At 38.3% G+C, this 21,339-nt stretch overlaps 1 protein-coding gene across 3 annotated transcripts in view; it reads right to left on the reverse strand.

Annotated features, from left to right (window-relative positions):
- The window catches only part of LOC128691916 (uncharacterized), a 129,947-nt gene that overhangs the window by 25,627 nt on the left and 82,981 nt on the right, over window positions 1-21,339 (reverse strand). For all 3 annotated transcript variants that reach the window (XM_070101061.1, XM_070101060.1, XM_070101059.1), the window contains 4 exons: window positions 14,190-14,388; window positions 8,770-8,968; window positions 3,351-3,521; window positions 2,516-2,731 (listed from right to left, as the gene is read on the reverse strand). In XM_070101061.1, the coding sequence (XP_069957162.1) occupies window positions 2,516-2,731; window positions 3,351-3,521; window positions 8,770-8,968; window positions 14,190-14,388 (785 nt within the window). The remainder of the gene's footprint in view (window positions 1-2,515; window positions 2,732-3,350; window positions 3,522-8,769; window positions 8,969-14,189; window positions 14,389-21,339) is intronic.

Here is a 21,339-nt window from a genome sequence, read left to right on the forward strand (position 1 = left end):
AACTTGAGGACACAGCTAGATGTTAAAGGCACAGATGAGCCACAGAGATGTCAGGAAGTATTTCTTTAGTCTCTGAGTGGTGGGGAAACTGAAACAACTTTGATGAAGAAGTAGAGGAGTCAGTCAGTTTCATACACAGCTTTAAGAGCAGGTATGACAGGGCCAAAGAGTCCAGGAAGGAGTATGACAAGCAGCACAGCACAGGAGCTAGAATACAACCTCTATAACCACATATAGACGAGATGAGCATTACTTGTATTGTAGATGAATAGTTCAGAGAACCGACACGTTGATAAATTCTGACGTCATGTTGCACGTGTCTAATTTATCATTACTTGTATTATATTTCCTTCTATAGTATTTTGTAACTGGTGTTAAAAGATGTGGTGATGCAAGGAGCAGCACGAACCCTCCACAGTAACTACACAATGTAATACACTTGTTTCTTGGTTAAAAAAAGTTTATTTCACCCAAGTCTGTTAAGATACATCTCATTTTCTATATATCATAAAACATTAACCTATTTAACCCCTTAACTGTCCAAACGTAGATCTACATTCTTACCGCTGCGCTCCAAACATAGATCCATGTTTTATTTTTAGTGCCTCCAAATTTGGCATGATTGGCCTGAGATGCCTGGTCAGCATAGAATGGGTCTTAACACTCGGTGTGTGCAGTATTAAAAAAGTCTGGGACCACTTAGTACCTTGTGGGAGCACCAGATCAGCTCAGCGCCAGCTAGAGCAAACAGCGTGGCAAACGACAAGGATTCACTGATGTCATGTCGTATTAACATTCACCTTTTAAGAGGAAAGTGAAACAATTTTGGAACGTATAATATGTGTTCGGTAGGCTGGCTGGCTGGCCGGCTGGCTGGCCGGCTGGCTGACCAGCTGGCTGATTGACTTTGTCCCTATTTCCAGGTGTCTTACTGTATATGTATCTGTCTCTGTCTCTATATCTCTGTCTATCTCTGTCTCTATCTCTCTGTGTATCTCTGTCTCTATCTCTGTCTATCTCTGTCTCTGTCTATCTCTGTCTCTATCTCTGTCTCACGGGTACACAAATACAATTATACATAGTGTAAATAACCTAGGATAACCCCAAAAAAATAATGTAGATATAATGCATAGTAAACATAACTGGCAAGTAATACGTAATTTCACTTGCTCAGGAATCAGACATGACGACACAGTCGTGTATAATACCTGTTGGTTCACAAGTGGCTCTCTCTGAGACAGAGAGAGAGACGAGCAGAGAGAGATAAACAGAGCTAGACAGAGACAGAGAACTAGACAGACAGTGAAAACAAGTAAAGCCAAGGCAGTGCATGCTCATCAAATGTCACCACTGCTGCTATGTCAGCAATGGAGTGACATTCGTTTTACACCACATTTCAAGGAAACTTATTATTATTATTATTATTATTATTATTAAAAACTCCCACATATCCAAAACATTGCTGGGACCTGTAAATACTATGTATATATTTCTAGACAATGGTATGTGACTAAGGTAGGTGTAAATGTTCACCTATCACTGTGTTTGTGACTACTTGGGTACTATTTCAGTACCTAATATTAGTGTCAGAACAAAGATTGGTTATCAAATCATAAGAACTACTACAAATTGTGATTATCAGAACATAAAAATTATATAAATTAAAAAAAAATGAGAAAAAAGGTATCGGCAACACTTCTGCAAGCGGCAGCCCTTCATGTTGCCATCAGGTGAGCAACAAGCGCCGACTTTGCAGCCTCATATCTCCATAAGTACTGACTAAATTTTTTTTTTACATTACTTTATGTAAAAAATGTCCTCTTTAGTTAAAAAAAAAAAATTTCAAAATATTTGGAGCGCTGGGCAATAGAACGTAGATCTATATTTGGACAGTTAAGGGGTTAAAGCACTTTGTGTAGTTAAAAAAGTGAATATGTTAGTACATAACTCACCAGAAGAGTTAAGATGAAGATCAATGTTTTGTACATGTCAAGCCCAAAATGTAAGCTAAACTGTTTTGTGTATGCACTAAGATTAAGTCTCAATAAATTACTTTCAATGAATAAACAGAAGGAAGGATGAGAGACTTAACCATGGTCCCAAAATTGTCAGGTGCATCACTCTACCACCTCAACTACTGGGCTTCTAATAGGAAAGATTTGGAACTAGTACTTATTGTACTATATGCTTTGTGTATGTTGAATCCTAACATTTTTCTAAAAATTTTCTTGAGAAAATGATTCAAATGTCATTGCCAAATTTAGTTTAAAAAAAAAAAAGCAGCAAGTGCCAATGGAGAGAGTAGTTTCAGCATACAGTATGACCCCTCATAACCTTACTCTAAAGGTAATTATACCACCTGGTTAACTACAATAACAATTTACATTTCACTAAGTTTGACAAATAGTTCACTCAAAAATATTTTTATTACCATTTTATGCTTCAATACATTATACTCTCCCTTTACATCCCCATTTATAATGGAATGCTGAACAACATGAATAAACGAACTTACTGAATAGTAGAGAAATTTCTGCGAAGAGTTCTTCAGTTAATATTTTAGGTTTTGAAGTGTCTTCAGCGGCAGATTTACATTTACTTTGTTTATGCTTGGCAGTGACATTACTTACAGCAGGAAGCAAGTGTTCCTGTGTTTGACCCGTCCCCAACCATCGTGCTAACACCACAATGCTTGTTACTAGGTTCATCAGCAAATTCTTGTCACAAGTACCTGAAATATACATATACTGTATACTGTTTTTTTTTTCAACAAACTGTCTCACACCAAGGTAGGGTGACCCAGAAAAGAAGAAACACTTTCACCCTCACTCACGCCATCACTGTCTTGCCAGAAGCACACTGATACTACAGTTCAAAACTGCAAATATCCCCACCCCACCTTCAGAGGACAGGCCACTTCCAGGACTCAGTCAGGCTAGCCTGTTCTACTGAATCCCTTCACAAAAGTTACCTTGCTTACACTCCATCAGCATGTCCATTAAAACCTACTTGTCTCCACACACTTACACAAGCTTCCTACATGCTCAATCCCCTAAACCTCAAAACCTCTTTCACCCCCTCCCTCAAATCATTCCTATATCCCTCCCCCTTCTACCTTTCATCCCAGAGTTGCATTCCCTTTTTATCAACCTATCCCTCTGTCCTGTCTACATGCCTATACCATCTCCCAATGGATCCCACAATCTAGGGAGAATACTTTACATAACATTTCGTTCTTTACTGAACCATTATGAAGTTGTGATTTGAAATACTGTCTTAAGTTTGCTCTCCATAATGTGGGCTGATAATGAAATGTTTGTGGTCTAGTTCACTAGCCAGACCAAACACACCTGTTAACTGAGTCAGCAGCTCCTCAGCAAAATGTGTTGGGTTCTGTGGTGGGTTTCGCACACTGCAGCTCTTGGCAAACCACTTTATGAGCTTCTGACGGACACTAGCACAGCCAACCCACACTCCATGGTGGGCCACCCAAAGCACAAATTTCTCTATGCCAGTGCCAGCTGATGGGATAAAGAAAATAAATGTCAAAAACAAATTTACAATAATAACCTTAAGACTTACAAAATTACAATAAGATGATTGCAAACAAACCGTGAGTTCAAACTCCCACATGTTTTGTGGTTTATAACCTTAATTTTTAAAGGGATGGAGGGGTAAGCCAGTGGAAGGCCTCAGTCCAATGACCAAAATCTCCAGTGGCGGATCATCAAATGACTAAAACCCATGTCAGGAAACACCTGTTCTGTTTCCTGATGAACCTAACCTAAAACAGCACATAGTTTTAAAATATGAAAAACTCAAGGTCTTAATAACTGAAGATATCAGGCTGCATGTTGAAGACAGCAAAGGAAAATACCAAGAACAAGTTGTTGGTTATTTGTCCCTTGTACCTGTCTGGTTCAAAACACAAAGAAGGACAAAATAATCAAGATAAAAACAACCTTTTTATTCTTTTTAGTAATTATTACAGGAAAAGGGGTTACTAGCCCATTGTTCCCGGCATTTTAGTTGACTTTTACAACACGCATGGCTTACGGAGGAAAGATTCTTATTCCACTTCCCCATGGATATAAAAGGAAAAGTACTAAGAACAAGAACTAAGATAAAATCAAAGAAAACTCAGATGTGTGTATAAATAAACATGTACATGTACGTGTAGTGTGACCTAAGTGTAAGTAGAAGTAGCAAGACGTACCTGTAATCTTGCACATTTATGAGACAGACAAAAGACACCAGCAATCCTACCATCATGTAAAACAATTTCAGGCTTTCGTTTTACACTCACTTGGCAGGACGGTAGTACAGTGGACCCCCGGTTAACGATATTTTTTCACTCCAGAAGTATGTTCAGGTGCCAGTACTGACCGAATTTGTTCCCATAAGGAATATTGTGAAGTAGATTAGTCCATTTCAGACCCCCAAACATACACGTACAAACGCACTTACATAAATACACTTACATAATTGGTCACATTCGGAGGTGATCGTTATGTGGGGGTCCACTGTACCTCCCTGGGTGGTTGCTGTCTACCAACCTACTACCACAGGACGGTAGCACCTCCCTGGGCGGTTACTGTCTACCAACCTACTACCTATATGATAGAGTGGATAGGGAAGCAATGTGGCAGATGTTGCAAGTATATGGAATAGGTGGTAAGTTACTAAATGCTGTAAAGAGTTTTATGAGGATAGTGAGGCTCAGGTTAGGGTGTGTAGAAGAGAGGGAGACTACTTCCCGGTAAAAGTAAGTCTTAGACAGGGATGTGTAATGTCACCATGATTGTTTAATATATTTATAGATGGGGTTGTAAGAGAAGTAAATGCTAGGGTGTTCGGGAAAGGGGTGGGATTAAATTATGGGGAATTAAATACAAAATGGGAAGTGACACAGTTACTTTTTGCTAATGATACCGTGCTTATGGGAGATTCTAAAGAAAAACTGCGAAGATTAGTGGACGACTTTGGGTGTGTGTGTAAAAGTAGAAAGTTGAAAGTGAACATAGAAAAGAGTAAAGTAATGAGAGTATCAAATGATTTAGATAAAGAAAAATTGGATATAAAATTGGGGAGGAGGAGTATGGAAGAAGTGAATGTTTTCAGATATTTGGGAGTTGCCTAGGTAGTAGGTTGGTAGACAGCAACCGCCCAGGGAGGTACTACTGTCCTGCCAAGCAAGTGTAAAATGAAAGCCTGTAATTGTTTTACATGATGGTAGGATTGCTGGTGTCCTTTTTTCTGTCTCATAAACATGCAAGATTTCAGGTACGTCTTGCTACTTCTACTTACACTTAGGTCACACTACACATACATGTACAAGCATATATATATATACACACCCCTCTGGGTTTTCTGCTATTTTCTTTCTACCTCTTGTTCTTGTTTATTTCCTCTTATCTCCATGGGGAAGTGGAACAGAATTCTTCCTCCGTAAGCTATGCATGTTGTAAGAGGTGACTAAAATGCCAGGAGCAAGGGGCTAGTAACCTCTTCTCCTGTATAAATTACTAAATTTAAAATGAGAAACTTTTGTTTTTCTTTTTGGGCCACCCTGCCTTGGTGGGATATGGCTGGTTTGTTGGAAAAAAAAAATTGGGAGTTGACATGTCAGCGGATGGATTTATGAAGGATGAGGTTAATCATAGAATTGATGAAGGAAAAAAGGTGAGTGGTGCATTGAGGTATATGTGGAGGCAAAAAATGTTATCTTTGGAGGTAAAGAAGGGAATGTATGAAAGTATAGTAGTACCAACACTCTTATATGGGTGTGAAGCTTGGGTTGTAAATGCTGAAGCAAGGAGGCAGTTGGAGGCAGTGGAGATGTCCTGTCTAAGGGCAATGTGTGGTGTAAATACAGTGGACCCTCGACTAACGCTATTAATCCGTTCCTGAGAGCTCATCGTTAGTCAAAATAATCGTTAGTCAAGTTAATTTTCCCCATAAGAAATAATGGAAATCAAATTAATCCGTGCAAGACACCCAAAAGTATTGAAAAAAAAAAAATTTTAACACATGAAATATTAATTTTAATACACACAAACTGAAGAAGACATGCACAGTTACATGACACTTACCTTTATTGAAGATCTGGTGATGATTGATGGGATGGGAAGAGGGGAGTGTGTTGATGGTCTTAGTGTTTAGAAGGGGAATCCCCTTCCATTAGGACTTGAGGTGGCAAGTCCTTTTTCGAGGTTACTCCCCTTCTTCTTTTAATGCCACTAGGACCAGCTTGAGAGTCACTGGACCTCTGTAGCACAACATATCTGCCCATAGAGGCCTGTACCTCCCGTTCCTTTATGATATTCCTAAAGTGTTTCACAACATTGTCAGTGTCACCATTAAACACTTGTTCAGGTTTCAGTCCTTCACTGTCTATGTACTCCTTGAATTCCTGCACATATTTTTCAGCTGCTTTTTGGTCCAAACTGGCAGCCTCACCATGCCTTATCACACTATGCATGCCACTACGATTCTTAAATCTCTCAAACCAACCTTTGCTGGCCTAAATTCACTCACATCACCACTAGTTGCTGGCATTTTTCTAATTAAATCGTCATGCAACTTCCTAGCCTTTTCACATATGATCGCTTGAGAGATGCTATCTCCTGCTATCTGTTTTTCGTTTATCCATACCAATAACAGTCTCAACATCTATCACTTCCGATCTCAGTTTCGAAAACATAGTTGCACCTTTGGCAAGAACAGCTTCCTTGATTGCCATTTTCTTGGCCACAATAGTAGCGATGGTTGATTGGGGTTTTGTGTACAGCCTGGCCAGCTCGGAGACATGCACTCCACTTTCATACTTAGCAATGATCTCTTTCTTCATATCCATAGTAATTCTCACCCTTTTTGCTGTAGGGTTGGCACTAGAAGCTTTCTTGGGGCCCATGGTGACTTATTTTTCAGGTGCAATCACTAAAAAGGCTGTGATAACGTGAAATGTTCCGATTGTATGCTTGGAAGCGACCGCGGTGGCTGGCTGGCTTGTAAACACTGGCCAGAAGTGGACGCGTCTCAGACGGAACGAATAGTGTTGGTCGAGTTTTTTAGCGCTAATCGAGGCAAAATTTTTGCGATAAAATGTATCGCTAGTCAGATTTATCGTTAATCGATGCCATCACTGGTCGAGGGTCCACTGTATTATGCAGAAAATTTGGAGTGTGGAAATTAGGAGAAGGTGTGAAGTTAATAAAAGTATTAGTCAGAAGGCTGAAGAGGGGGTTGTTGAGGTGGTTTGGTCATTTTGAGAGAATGAATCAAAGTAGAATGACATGGAGAGCGTACAAATCTGTAGGGTAAAGAAGGCGGGGTAGGGGTCGTCCTCAAAAAGGTTGGAAGGAAGGGGTAATGGAGGTTTTGTGGGCGAGGGGCTTGGACTTCCAGCAGGCGTGCATGAGCGTGTTCAATAGGAGTGAATGGAGACGAATGGTATTTGGGACCTGACGATCTGTTGGAGTGTGAGCAGGGTAATATTTAGTGAAGGGATTCAGGGAAACCAGTTATTTTTATATAGCCGGACTTGAGTCCTGGAAATGGGAAGTACAATGCCTGCACGCTAAAGGAGGGGTTCGGGATATTAGCAGTTTGGAGGGATATGTTGTGTATCTTTATATGTATATGCTTCTAAACTGTTGTGTTCTGAGCACCTCTGCAAAAACAGTGATTATGTGTGAGTGAGGTGGAAGTGTTGAATGATGATGAAAGTATTTTCTTTTTGGGGATTTTCTTTCTTTTTGGGTCACCCTGCCTCAGTGGGAGATGGCCGACTTGTTAAAAAAAAAAAAAAAATTGAGAGAACTGGTCTGTGCAGGGGTTGATCACTATTAAAAAAAAAAATCCAGCCTCCACACAGTACATGATGGTAACATCTAACCTCTTACTGTGTGTGTAGATTACAATGGTAACACTGGTGCATTTTTTAGGGTTGTTTTTGTGGATTTATTGGCAGTTTCTTGGTGCCAACACATAGTCCAGTAGACATACTAGTGGTATGAGAAGTTTATTATCAGTTTAAGATAGGAAAGTGGCCTGAAATAGCCCTCAAAGTGGCAGACAAGCTGGTTTTAGCCAATTTTGCTGGGACCCTAAAACCTTGTTTCATGGGGTTTTAATAGATTTACATTAATTTCTGGAACGCCCTCAACCAACACCAAGCATTCTCGGTAATGGCTTATTAACTGAGAAATAGGGCAAAGCATCAACTCTGTGCGACTATGGATTCTAAATGAGGGCAAGCGTTATACAAGTGAGGCCTGGGTAAGGGGGGGTGATTAATGAGAAGAGGGAAGGTTGCTTTAGTGTTGCAATACCTAGTGTTTTTGGACTCTTGTTTTTAAATTTTAATTAGTTGAAAATGTAAAATTGACCAAATTTTCTGAATTCTGGGCACTTGATAGGGTAGTTCTGGTCATTGAATGGACAGTTTCTTGCAATTAATGGATAGTACAGAACAAATGTTTGAGAAAAAATATAAAACTGTGTCAGTTTGAGCACAGGAACTGGGCTATAATAGACCTCACCATAGGTGATATCAAAACAGCAATTTCAACTTCATGCCTACATAATTCCTTACATTTTATATCAAATTTTATGTTTTTATTGTCAATACCTTCAGAAGAAAGATGCTCTACCATTTTAGAAAAATAAAATCGCTTTTTAATGTGTTTCAAAGTTGCATACACAGAAGGGGTTTTCAATTTCAGGGGTGTGGACAGTTTAAAGTTCACTGGCATAGCAATATCTCACCTTTGTAACTGATGATACGATGAAACAATTTTCGATTAGCGGTAGCTGCAGTGAGGAGAGCCAGATGGACTTGCCCAGGGTGGTGAAAGAGCAGGTCTATTAAGAAACTACGACCCAGCTGCCACTGCTGAACTCCCCTCTCGTCTGGTATTGACATCGCTGCTGTATACCACAGGGCTAAACATGCCAAGCTGTGTGGCTAACCAAGAATAAATGATTACATTATTTTTTTTCTAACAAACTGGCCATCTCCCACCTTGGTAGGGTGACTCAAAATAAGAAGAAACACTTTTGCCATCATTCATTCCATCATTGTCTTGCCTGACGGGTGCCAATAACACAGTTCAAAACTGCAAATATTCCCACCCCTCCTCCAGAATGCAAGCACTGCACTTACACACCTCTAGGACTCTAAGTTCGGCTAACCAGCCCCACTGAATCTTTTCATAAATGTTACTTTGCTCACACTCCAACAGCACATTATGGAATAATGATGATGAAAGGGGTCATACAAAATAAAGCAGATGCTCATAAAAATAATGGGATAGAGAAATGTTTTACCACTACAGTAAAAGGACACAGTTGCAACTAATGCCACATTTATCTGTAGCAATATTTTGCTCTCCAGGAGCTTTGTCAAGCTGTGGTAATGTTCCACTCCTGAAGAGCAAAACATTGCCATAATGTCAAATTAATTTCAACTGTGTCCTTTTACCTAACACTTTATCAGTAATTCTACCATTATTACTACATTAGCCATCCTTATGAGGTCCATGCACCACTTAGCAGTCAAAAGCTTCTGTGAAAAAAAAAAAAAATTGAAGAATTCTGGAAAAAAAAAACAGTGGAAGGATGTGTACCAGGTATACCTGTATGCTGGTGCAAGATGCTTTGAAACTGAACATTCTTAAGTGATCTTATAAGGAAAAAAATTGTTCTATGATGATGTCATCTTTTCCAAGACCAATGGGATTTCTGTTAAATTCTTTTTTTAACACACTGACTGTCTCCCACTGAGGCAGGGTCACCCAGAAAAGAAGAAACACTTTCATCATCACTCACTCCATCACTGTTTTGCCAGAGGGGTGCCAATACTACAGTTCAAAACTACAAATATCCCCACCCCTCCTTCAGAGTGCAGGCACTACACTGTTACTATATTTTTTATTTAATATCAAAATCACATTTTTGACATTTAAAAGTACATATTACTAAAAAATCAATATTTAGTATCAATACAGAAGTCAAGAGTGTGAGCAGGTGGTACAGTAGTTGATACTGATATAATGGTTTAGTGTGTGGCAAGCCACAATTGAATGTTTGTTGTCCTCCAGTCAATTTTTTTTTTTTTTTTTTTTTTTAGGTGGGGGAGCTTTGAATTTCTATTTCAAAGCTACCTATTGTTTCAAATGCATGATTCTTTAATATGAAGAATGAAGTGTTTTAAAATTAGATAAATGATAATTTGCAAAATTTTTACTAATTTGTGTACACAATTTAGAGTAAGAGGTAGATGGGAAAAGAGGAAAATGACAACAACAAGTAAGAGGGAGGTGAAAGTGTATAAACTAAGGGAGGAGGAAGTTCGGGTGAAATATAAGCAACTATTGGCAGAAAGGTGGGCTGGTGCAAGTATGAGTAGTGGGAGGGTTGAAGAGGGTTGGAATAGTTTTAAAAATGCAGAATTAGGATGTGGGGCAGAAGTTTGTGGTTATAGGAGGGTGGGGGGCAGGAGTAAAGAGGAGTGATTGGTGGAATGATGAAGTAAAGGGTGTGATAAAAGACAAAAAGTTAGCTTATGAGAGGTTTTTACAAAGCATAAGTGTTATAAGAAGAGTAGAGTATATGGAGAGTAAAAGAAAGGTGAAGAGAGTGGTGACAGAGCACAAAGGGAGAGCAGTTGATAGAGTGGGAGAGGCACTGTCAAGAAATTTTAATGAAAATATGAAAAAATTTTGGAGTTAAACAAGTTAAGAAAGCCTAGAGAACGAGTGGATTTGTCAGTTAAAAACAGAGTAGGGAGTTAGTAGATGGGGAGATGGAGGTTTTGGGTAGATGGCAAGAATATTTTGAGGAACTTTTAAATGTCGACGAACAAAGGGAAGCGGTAATTTCATGCATGGGCCAGGGAGGTATACCATCTTTTAGGAGTGAAGAAGAACAGGATGTAAGTGTGGGGGAGGTGCGTGAGGCATTATGTAGAATGAAAGGGGGTAAACCAGCTGGAACTGACGGGATCATGACAGAAATGTTAAAAGCAGGGGGGATATAGTGTTGGAGTGGTTGGTATTTTTGTTTAATAAATGTATGAAAGAAGGGAAGGTACCTAGGGATTGGCATAGAGCATATATAGTCCCTTTATATAAAGGGAAGGGGGACAAAAGAGATTGTAAAAATTATAGAGGAATAAGTTTACTGAGTATACCAGGAAAAGTGTACGGTAGGGTTATAATTGAAAGAATTAGAGGTAAGACAGAATGTAGGATTGCGGATGAGCAAGAAGGTTTCAGAGTGGGTAGGGGGTGTGTAGATCAAGTGTTTACATTGAAGCATGTGTGTGAACAGAATTTAGATAAAGGTAGGGAAGTTTTTATTGCATTTATGGATTTAGAAAAGGCATATGATAGAGTGAATAGGGGAGCAATGTGGCAGATGTTGCAAGTATATGGAATAGGTGGTAAGTTACTAAATGCTGTAAAGAGTTTTTATGAGGATAGTGAGGCTCAGGTTAGGGTGTGTAGAAGAGAGGGAGAAAACTTCCCAGTAAAAGTAGGTCTTAGACAGGGATGTGTAATGTCACCATGGTTGTTTAATATTTTTATAGATGGGGTTGCAAAAGAAGTAAATGCTAGGGTGTTCGGGAGAGGGGTGGGATTAAATTATGGGGAATCAAATACAAAATGGGAATTGACACAGTTGCTTTTTGCTGATGATACTGTGCTTATGGGAGATTCTAAAGAAAAACTGCAAAGGTTAGTGGATGAGTTTGGGAATGTGTGTAAAGGTAGAAAGTTGAAAGTGAACATAGAAAAGAGTAAGGTGATGAGGGTATCAAATGTTTTAGATAAAGAAAAATTGGATATCAAATTGGGGAGGAGGAGTATTTAAGAAGTGAATGTTTTCAGATACTTGGGAGTTGACGTATCGGCGGATGGATATATGAAGGATGAGGTTAATCACAGAATTGATGAGGGAAAAAAGGTTAGTGGTGCAATGAGGTATATGTGGAGACAAAAAATGTTATCTGTGGAGGCAAAGAAGGGAATGTATGAAAGTATAGTAGTACCAACACTCTTATATGGGTGTGAAGCTTGGGTTGTGAATGCAGCAGCGAGGAGGCGGTTGGAGGCAGTGGAGATGTCCTGTCTAAGGGCAATGTGTGGTGTAAATATTATGCAGAAAATTCGGAGTGTGGAAATTAGAAGGTGTGGAGTTAATAAAAGTATTAGTCAGAGGGCTGAAGAGGGGTTGAGGGGGTTTGGTCATTTAGAGAGAATGGATCAAAGTAGAATGATGTGGAGAGCGTATAAATCTGTAGGGAAAGGAAGGCAGGGTAGGGGTCATCCTTGAAAAGGTTGGAAGGAAGGGGTAAGGGAGGTTTTGTGGGCGAGGGGCTTGGACTTCCAGCAGGCGTGCATGAGCATGTTTGATAGGAGTGAATGGAGATGAATGGTATTTGGGACCTGACAATCTATTGGAGTGTGAGCAGGGTAATATATAGTGAAGGGATTCAGGGAAACCGGTTATTTTTATATAGCCAGAATTGAGTCCTGGAAATGGGAAGTACAATGCCTGCACTCTAAATGAGGGGTTTGGGATATTGGCAGTTGGAGGGATATATTGTGTATTTTTATACGTATATACTTCTAAACTGTTGTATTCTGAGCACCTCTGCAAAAAGTGATTATGTGTGAGTGTGGTGAAAGAGTTGAATGATGATTAAGTATTTTCTTTTTGGGGATTTTCTTTCTTTTTGGGTCACCCTGCCTCGGTGGGAGACGGCCGACTTGTTAAAAAAAAAAAAAAAAAAAAACTGATGCAAATACTGAAGTTACAGTCACATAAAAAAATGTGTATATATTTTGTGCCAAAAAAATTAACCTGGGATGACTTACAGTTAGCATTGTTTTTTTAGACACCAGGTTTTTCAGTCTTGCCATATCAAAAAAAATGAGTTTAAAAATTTTATCATTTTTTTTTTCAACTAATATTCAAGTGGGAAGCACAATGCCTGTACTCTAAAGGAGTTTGGGATATCTGCTGTTTACTGTGACATCTAAACTGTTGTATCTGGACCCCTCTGGCAAGACAGTGACAGTGAAAAATGATGGAGAGCGTGTTTCTTTCTTAGAGTCACCCTGCCTCGGTAGGAGACGGCCAGTATTAAAAAAAAAAATATTTTCACTGAAGTGATGAATAGTTTTGAAAACCGACAAGTTTTCAAAAACCATTCAAGCCGCTAAGTGTCTTAATTCTTCACATTCACTGAAAAAAAATCACAAAATAAAGCAGCTGTCATTTATTACTTGGGCCCCTTAATATAAATCATAAAATTTCGTAAGTTTTATAAAATTCTAAGTAGTTCATAAATATCAAAATGTACAAAATATGCTGGCTATTTTACTGTGATGATGAGAGTTACACCAAAGTGTATATGCAAGTTGACGCAGAAAACACAACATTCCCGGTTTTACACTACACAGGAGAGTTCCGCTCTACAGTGCTTCACTTTACAGCAATTTGCTAATACAGCAGTTTTCAATTATAGCCATTCTTCACTTGTTCAGACTGCCTACAAAAAATAAATTCACCACTCACTATAAGCTTGTATATGCATCTGAAAGTAAAAAAAAAAAAGGCTGTTTCACTTTACAGCGATTTCACTTTACAAAAGTAGCCCGAAACCTGACCTGCTGTATAAGTGGAGCCCTCCTGTATGTGGGTAGGTACTGTCTGCCCTTGCTAGGGAATTAATATACAAGTAATCATTATGCAGATTTATAAAATGAATTATCCAGTATTTAGTACACTCAAAATATACTAGTATTAATATATACAATTTTCAATACAATATCCATAACGCCAATTAAATCTTCTTTAACTTCCTATGTGTTTTTCACTAAACATGCAAAGGAAACTTCCACGAGGAAGTGGAGAAGAATCCTTCCTCTGTAAGCCATGTGTTTTGTAAGAGGCGATTAAAATACCGGCAGCAGTAACCCCTTCTCTTGTATAATTACTAAATGTAAAAAGAGGTGTTTCTTCTTTTTTGGGGGGTTACCCTGCCTCGGTGGGAGACGAATGGGGAGTTGAAAAAAAAAATTCAGTATAATATCCATAATGCCAATTAAATCTTTTATAACTTCCTATATGTTTTTCACTAGATGTGCCGAGGAAAACTCCACAATGGCCAAACTTACCCGTAAGTTCAGAGATGGTTTACAGACAAGGTTGTGCACAGTTCTTGAGCTCAGTTTTATAAGAGAGAGTGGTGGAAGCTTCAACCGTACCTCCACGATACACACCGCCTGAAACAGCTTGTACAGTGAAGGAGGGAGGCTTCCTTGCATTTCCCTCATCTCATTAGGATCAGCTTCAAGGATGCACTCAATCACATTTCTGCAAACAAACATAGTATTTGAGTCTGGCTCTGTGTAATCATTAAGTACTGTATAGTCAGTCAATAATATTACAGTAAACTAATCTATTAACTATTAACCCACAATTTGGAGTGACTTGAATGACCCAGGATTGGCCAGAAATATTGTCCAGTTTCTTCTCCAGACAGTTTTTCAGTCTGGCTCTGTGTAATCATTAACCCCATAACTGTCTAAACATAGATCTACGTTCTTACCACTAGCACTCCAAATGTATATCAATGTTTTATTTTTCATGCCTCCAAATTTGTCACGATTGGCCTGAGATGCCTGGTCAGCAAAGAATGGGTCTTAACCCTCAGTGTGCGCAGTATTAAAAAAAACTGGGAACACTTAGTACCTTGTGGGAGCACCAGTTCAATTAAGCCCCAGCTAGAGCAAACAGCGCGGCAAACACCAAGGATTCACTGATGTCATGTCGTATTAACATTCCCCTTTTAAGAGGAAAGTGATGTTGACCCCGAGTTTAGTGCCTCTGAGGTGGATGTGGCCACAAGCGGTCGCGGAAATATCAAAACCCTCGATAATAACCCATGTGCAACATCTGTGCAACACCCTTTTAATTTTGGTACCACTGGTAGTGTCATCCTGCTAGAATGTCTTACAACCTATGCCCTAAGTAAAAAAAAAAAAAAATTCTGGAACATGTAATACATGTTCGGCAAACTGGCTGGCCAGCTGGTTGGCCGGTGGCTGGCTGATTGACTGTCTCTATCTCTGTCTGTCTGGCTGTATCTATGTCTATCTCTTTCTCTGTATCTCTGTCTCTATCTCATAGGAACACACAAAATTATACATAGTGTAAATTACCTAGGATAACCCAAAAAATCCAGACAAAGTGCTATATTGTGCTTGTAGATATCATGCATAATAATTATGACTGGGAACTGGCAAGTAATACACATTTTCACTTGTTCAGGAAGCAGACATGAACGTGTGTAATACCAGTTGATTCATGAGCAAATCTCTGAGACAAGAGAGACAAGCAGACAAAAAGACAGACACACAGAGAGCTAGACAGACAGAGAGACCTAGACAGAGAACTAGACAGAGACAGCTAGACAGAGAGCTTGACAGACAGATAGAGAGCTAGACAGACAGACAGATAGACAGACAATATTTATGTGTAACAGGGAAAACATACAAAACCAAGGCGGCAGTGTACGTTCATCAAAAGTCACCACTGCTGCACTGTCAGCAGTGGAGTGACACACGTCTTACAACATATTTCAAGGGAACTTATTATATTATTATTATTATTATTATTATTATTATTATTATTATTATTATTATTATTATTATTATTATTATTATACACTCCTGCATATCTAAAACATTGCTGGGACCTATAAATACTATGCATATATTTCTAGACAATAGTATGTGACTAAGGTAGGTGAAAATGTTCACCTGTCAATGTTCACTGTCAATGTTCACTGTCAATGTTCACTGTCAATGTTCACCTGTCAATGTTCACTGTCAATGTTCACTGTCAATGTTCACTGTCAATGTTCACCTGTCAATGTTCACTGTCAATGTTCACCTGTCAATGTTCACTGTCAATGTTCACCTGTCAATGTTCACTGTCAATGTTCACTGTCAATGTTCACTGTCACTGTGTTTGTGACTACTTGAGTACTTTATCAGTACCTAATATTAGTGTCAGAACAAAGATTTACTATGAAATTACAAGAACTACTACAAACTGTAATTATTAAAACAAAAATTATACAAATTAAAAAAAAATGAGAAAAAAAAGGTATATCGGCAACACTTCTGCAGGCGTCAGTACTTCATGTTGCCATCAGGTGAGCAACAAGCGCTGACTTTGTGGCCTTATATCTCCATAAGTACTGACTCTAGAATTTTTTTTTTTACATTATTTTATGTAAAAAAAAGTTCTCTTCATTTAAAAAAAAAACTTTTTTTTTTTAAACCCTTAAACGATCCAAACGTATACACCTACCATCCGACTTACGACCGAGTTCGGTTCCGAGAAACTGGTCGTAAGTCGAAATGGTCCTAAGTCGAACTTTACTACTGAATATCAACAAAACATTTTTGTAATGACTTTATTTTATTGTTTTATTTTGGTATTTCATGTTTTACTTTATTTTTTATGTTGTTAGTACTGTATTTTATACTGTAAGGTTTAGGATAAACACTGTGTACAACACAAATAGTTGTTTATTTCCCAGAAATTTGGCATAAAACACACTGTCGCAAGTCGAGTGGTCGTAAGTCGAGCAGGTCGTAAGTCGGATGGTAGGTGTATATACGTTCTCTCGTGTAGTGCCCCAAACGTATATATACGTTTCCTTTGTCATTCATTCAACGTTGGCACGATATGCCTGAGTCACCTAGACATGAGAGAATGAGTGTGTGTACTCAGTGTGCGCCATATGAAAAAAATTGGGGATGCCTGGGTACCAAATGCTCTTTTTTCCTATTTAAAAAAAAATTTCTCTCAAAATATACGGGGCACTGTGCGAGTGAACATATATATACAGTGGAACCTCAAAAATCAAACGTGTCACATATCGAACGTTTTGAAAATAGGACCCTTTTTTCGGACAAACTGTGTCCCTATTATTAAACGCGCCCCTATTTTCGGACCGCCTGGTACAGGACCTGTCCACAAGCCTGCTCTGTCCGCGTCCCCGCGCAGGCGCCACGAGCAGTCTAGCTTTGTTTATGCTTGAGTGAACACTAACCTGCTCTCTCATTCACACATTTTACGATTATTTCATTGTGTTTAGTGCTTGTGGGACTGTGAAATAAGCTGCCATGGGCCCAAAGAAACTTGTTAGTGGTACCCCGGCCAACAGATTACTTGGATTTATCTCAAGAAGTATAAGTAACAGAAGTCCAAAAGTTATTTTACAGCTCTATACATCACTAGTGAGGCCTCATTTAGATTATGCTGCTCAGTTTTGGTCCCCTTACTACAGGATGGACATAGACTCATTAGAGAACATACAGAGAAGAATGACTAAAATGATTTACTGTGTAAGGAACCTCCCGTATGAAGATAGACTTAAAGCCTTAAATCTCCACTCTCTGGAGAGGCGTAGAATGAGGGGAGATATCATTGAAGTGTATAAGTGGATGACGGGCATAAACAAGGGAGACATTAATAAAGTACTGAGGGTGTCGAACCAGGTAAGAACCAGGAATAATGGATTTAAATTGGATAAATTTAGATTTAGAAAGGACATAGGTAAGTACTGGTTTTCTAACAGAGTTGTAGATGCGTGGAACAGTCTTCCCAGTGGGGTGATAGAGGCTAGGACCTTGGGTAGCTTTAAGAAGAGACTGGTGTGGTAAAGAAAGTGAGAAACACCATAAATGTGAAGAAGGAAATAATACAGAAGTATGAGAGTGGAATGATGTTCAAATGTTTGTGGAGAAGTACCACCCTGAGCAAGCTGAAACAAGCCATCTTTGCAATAAGTTCAGTGACAGAACCATGTCCCATTTTAGGGAAATGTTAAAGAGGCGCCAGAAAGAGAGGACTGTGGACAGTTATTTTGTGAGACAGGGGTCCAGTGACTCTCAAGCTGGTCCTAGTGGCATTAAAAGACAGAGAAGGGAAGTAACCCCAGAGAGGGCTTTACCTGAAGTCCTCATGGAGGGGGATTCTCCTTCCAAACACTAACCCCAACTCCCTCTCTCCTCCTCCCTATCTTCCAGATACCATCACCAATCTTCAATAAAGGTAAGTAAAAATGTTATTTTATATGTGTTACTATGCATAATTAAAAACTATAGTATTTGTTGTATGTAAAACTGTAATTAATCTCTATAAAATGTATTTTTTGTGTGAATATTTTTGGGTTTCTGGAATGGATTAATTGTATTTCCATTATTTCTTATGGGAAATATTGCTTCGAATTTCAGACTTTTCGAATTTAGAACTAGCTCCTGGAATGGATTAAGTTCAAAATTTGAGGTTCCACGGTACGTTTGGACCATTTAAAGGTTAAATATTCAGAGCACTGGGCGAGTGAATGTAGATCTATGGTTGGACAGTTAAGGGGTTAAATACTGTATATACATTCAGTCAATAATAAACAGATTTATTAACTATTAACCCACAACTTGGTGTGACCTGAATGGTCCAGGAGTGGCCAAAATACTGTCCAGTTTCTTCTCTAAATTATGGGTTTAATTTTTTTTTACCTCAACAGCTGTCTCCCACCAGGGCAAGGTAGCCCAAAGAAGGATACACAATCACCATCAATCATTCAATTGGTAACTTGCTATAAATGTGCTGACATCACAATTCAGATCACTCTCTGGCTGCAATATCCCCAACCTTATTATTAATTTCACATTCATGTAGAGAACTAAACCTATAAGCATCATACAGCACCTGGGAGAATGTGACTTGACAGACACTTGGTCAAGTCATAGTATTGTTACTTTCAGTCCTTAACCTTTTGACTGTTGCAACCCCAAATCCTGAGGTGTCTCCTGGTGTCACAAAATATTTGGAAAAAAAAAAATTATTTTTTCTTTTGAAATGATAGAGAATCTTTTCCCGATGGTAATGACACCAAAAGTATGAAATTTGATGGAAAACTTACGGAATTACGCTCTCACGAAGTAAGCAACCTCGGCGATATTAACGAATCGGCGATTTTGTCCACTTTGAGCCTTATTTTCGGCTAATTCCATTGTTCCAGTCGACCAAATTCATGGCTATTTCTTTAGAACTCCATTTTTTCTGTCGATTGAGTACAAGAAACTGCCCATTTACCAATTTCAACTACCCAATAAAGTGGTCAGAAATTGGCAATTTGGCCAATTTCACGAAAATTGAAAAATATGACAACTTCAAAATAGGGTCCAGAATGAACAATGCAGACATTCCTGGCTCTAAAATAACATTTTCTTTGTTCATCAGTCATGTCTCCAGGCCCCTCTGATATTACTCTTGCTTCCTATTTTGAATTTTTATTCAAACAAAAAATAGAAGATTTCCTGTTGTGCAGACTACTGCAACATTGTAATAATTGCATAAATAATGTCAACCCATTCATGACTGCATATTAGAATGGCTAGTTGGACATTTATTAGACAATGATGTTATTTGTTTACTATTGAACATTGGCAAAAATCAAACATTTCCCCTACTCTGAGCTCCATATCAAGGTCCTTTTCATAGTAAAACCAATCAAAATCATCTCCATTTCTATAATATGTTTTCCATTCTATCAAACATGGCTACGAAAACGAGAATATAACCATAAAAACTATACGAAAATACCCCTCAATGTCGGCGTTTTAATCCAAAAACACGGTGGGAGTTTTTTTTTCTCATTATGCACTGCGTACATCAGGATTTTTTTATACTGCGCACACTGACCACACAAACCCATTCTCTCACATGTGGGCCTACCAGCTTTCTCCCGCTTGATTTGAAGCTGCTAGAATTTTTGAGTATACAGTAGACCGTTATTTAACCCTTTCAGGGTCCAAGGCCCAAATCTGAAGTGGTGCCCCAGTGTCCAAGAATTTTCAAAAAAAAAAAAAATTTTTATTTTTTCTTATGAAATGGTAGAGAATCTTTTTGTGAATGTAATAAAACAAAAAGTACGAAATTTGATGGAAAATTGACAAAATTATGCTCTCGCGAATTTTGATGTGTCAACGATATATACGAATCGGCGATTTTGCCGACTTTGACTCCCATTTTAGGCCAATTACATTATTCCAGCCAACCAAATTCTTAGCTATTTCACTAGTATTACTTCTATTCTATCGATTGAGCACAAGAAATCAGCAAGTCAACTGTTTCAACTACAAATTAAAGCGATCGGAAATTGTTAATTTGGCCAATTTAACACAAAGTTCAAAATATTCCAATTTCAAAATAGGGTCCAGAATAAACAATGTAGGTATTCCTGGAACTAAACTAACATTTCCTCTGTTCATTAGTTACGTTTTGAGGCTTTACAAATAAATTCCATTTTTATTTTTTATTCACATAATGAATTTTTATTCACACCAAAAAATAGAAGATTTACTGTTATGCAATACTGTAATAATTGTATAAATATCATCACCATATTTGTGAATGCATATTAGACCCACCAGCTGGCGTGTATTAGACGTGTGAGGTCGTTTGTTTACTCTTGAATATCGGCAAAAATTTAACATTTCTGCTACTTTGAGCTCAGTTTCAAGCCATTTCCAGTGCTAAAACCAATCAAAATCATCTCTGTTTCTGTAATATGTCTTCCATTCTATCAATTGAGACCAAGAAATTGCAAATACAACTATAAAAAACATACGAAAAAACACTGCAAAGTCGCTGTTTTAATCGAAAAATCATGATTTCAGTTTTTTTCTCTCATTATACACAGTGTGCTGCAGGATCTGTTTTATGTGGTGCACACATACCACATAGATGTATTCTCTCACATCTAGGCCCAAATGTACCACTCGCAGTTTATCAGAGTGAGCTGAGCTCATGACGTAGATCTACGGTTTGGACCCTGAACGTAAAGCCGTAGATCTACGGGACGGATCCTGAAAGGGTTAACATGGTAGTTACGTTCCTGAAAACAACGTGTTAGGTAAAACCGTGTCAGATGAACTGAAGAACTTATGGAAAAAATAGGGTTACGTTCCTGAGAGCCCCAAAAAAGCCAAACAACTTTTTTTAGACCTAAACATATTAGAAAAATAAAAGTGAATATGTAATTGTAGTTCATTGTAATGTATTATGTTGTTTTTACTGCTTAAGATTACAAATGTAACAGAAATAATAGTATTTCTTACCTTAACCCGTCAACGGTCCAAGCAGATCTACGTTCACATGTGTAGTGCTACAAAAGTAGATCGAAGTTTTTTTTACATATTTTCAAATATAACAAAAAGAAAAAGTAGATCAAAGTTTTTTTTA

The sequence above is a fragment of the Cherax quadricarinatus genome, chromosome 75, assembly GCF_038502225.1.
Source record: "Cherax quadricarinatus isolate ZL_2023a chromosome 75, ASM3850222v1, whole genome shotgun sequence".
Taxonomy (NCBI): domain Eukaryota; kingdom Metazoa; phylum Arthropoda; class Malacostraca; order Decapoda; family Parastacidae; genus Cherax; species Cherax quadricarinatus.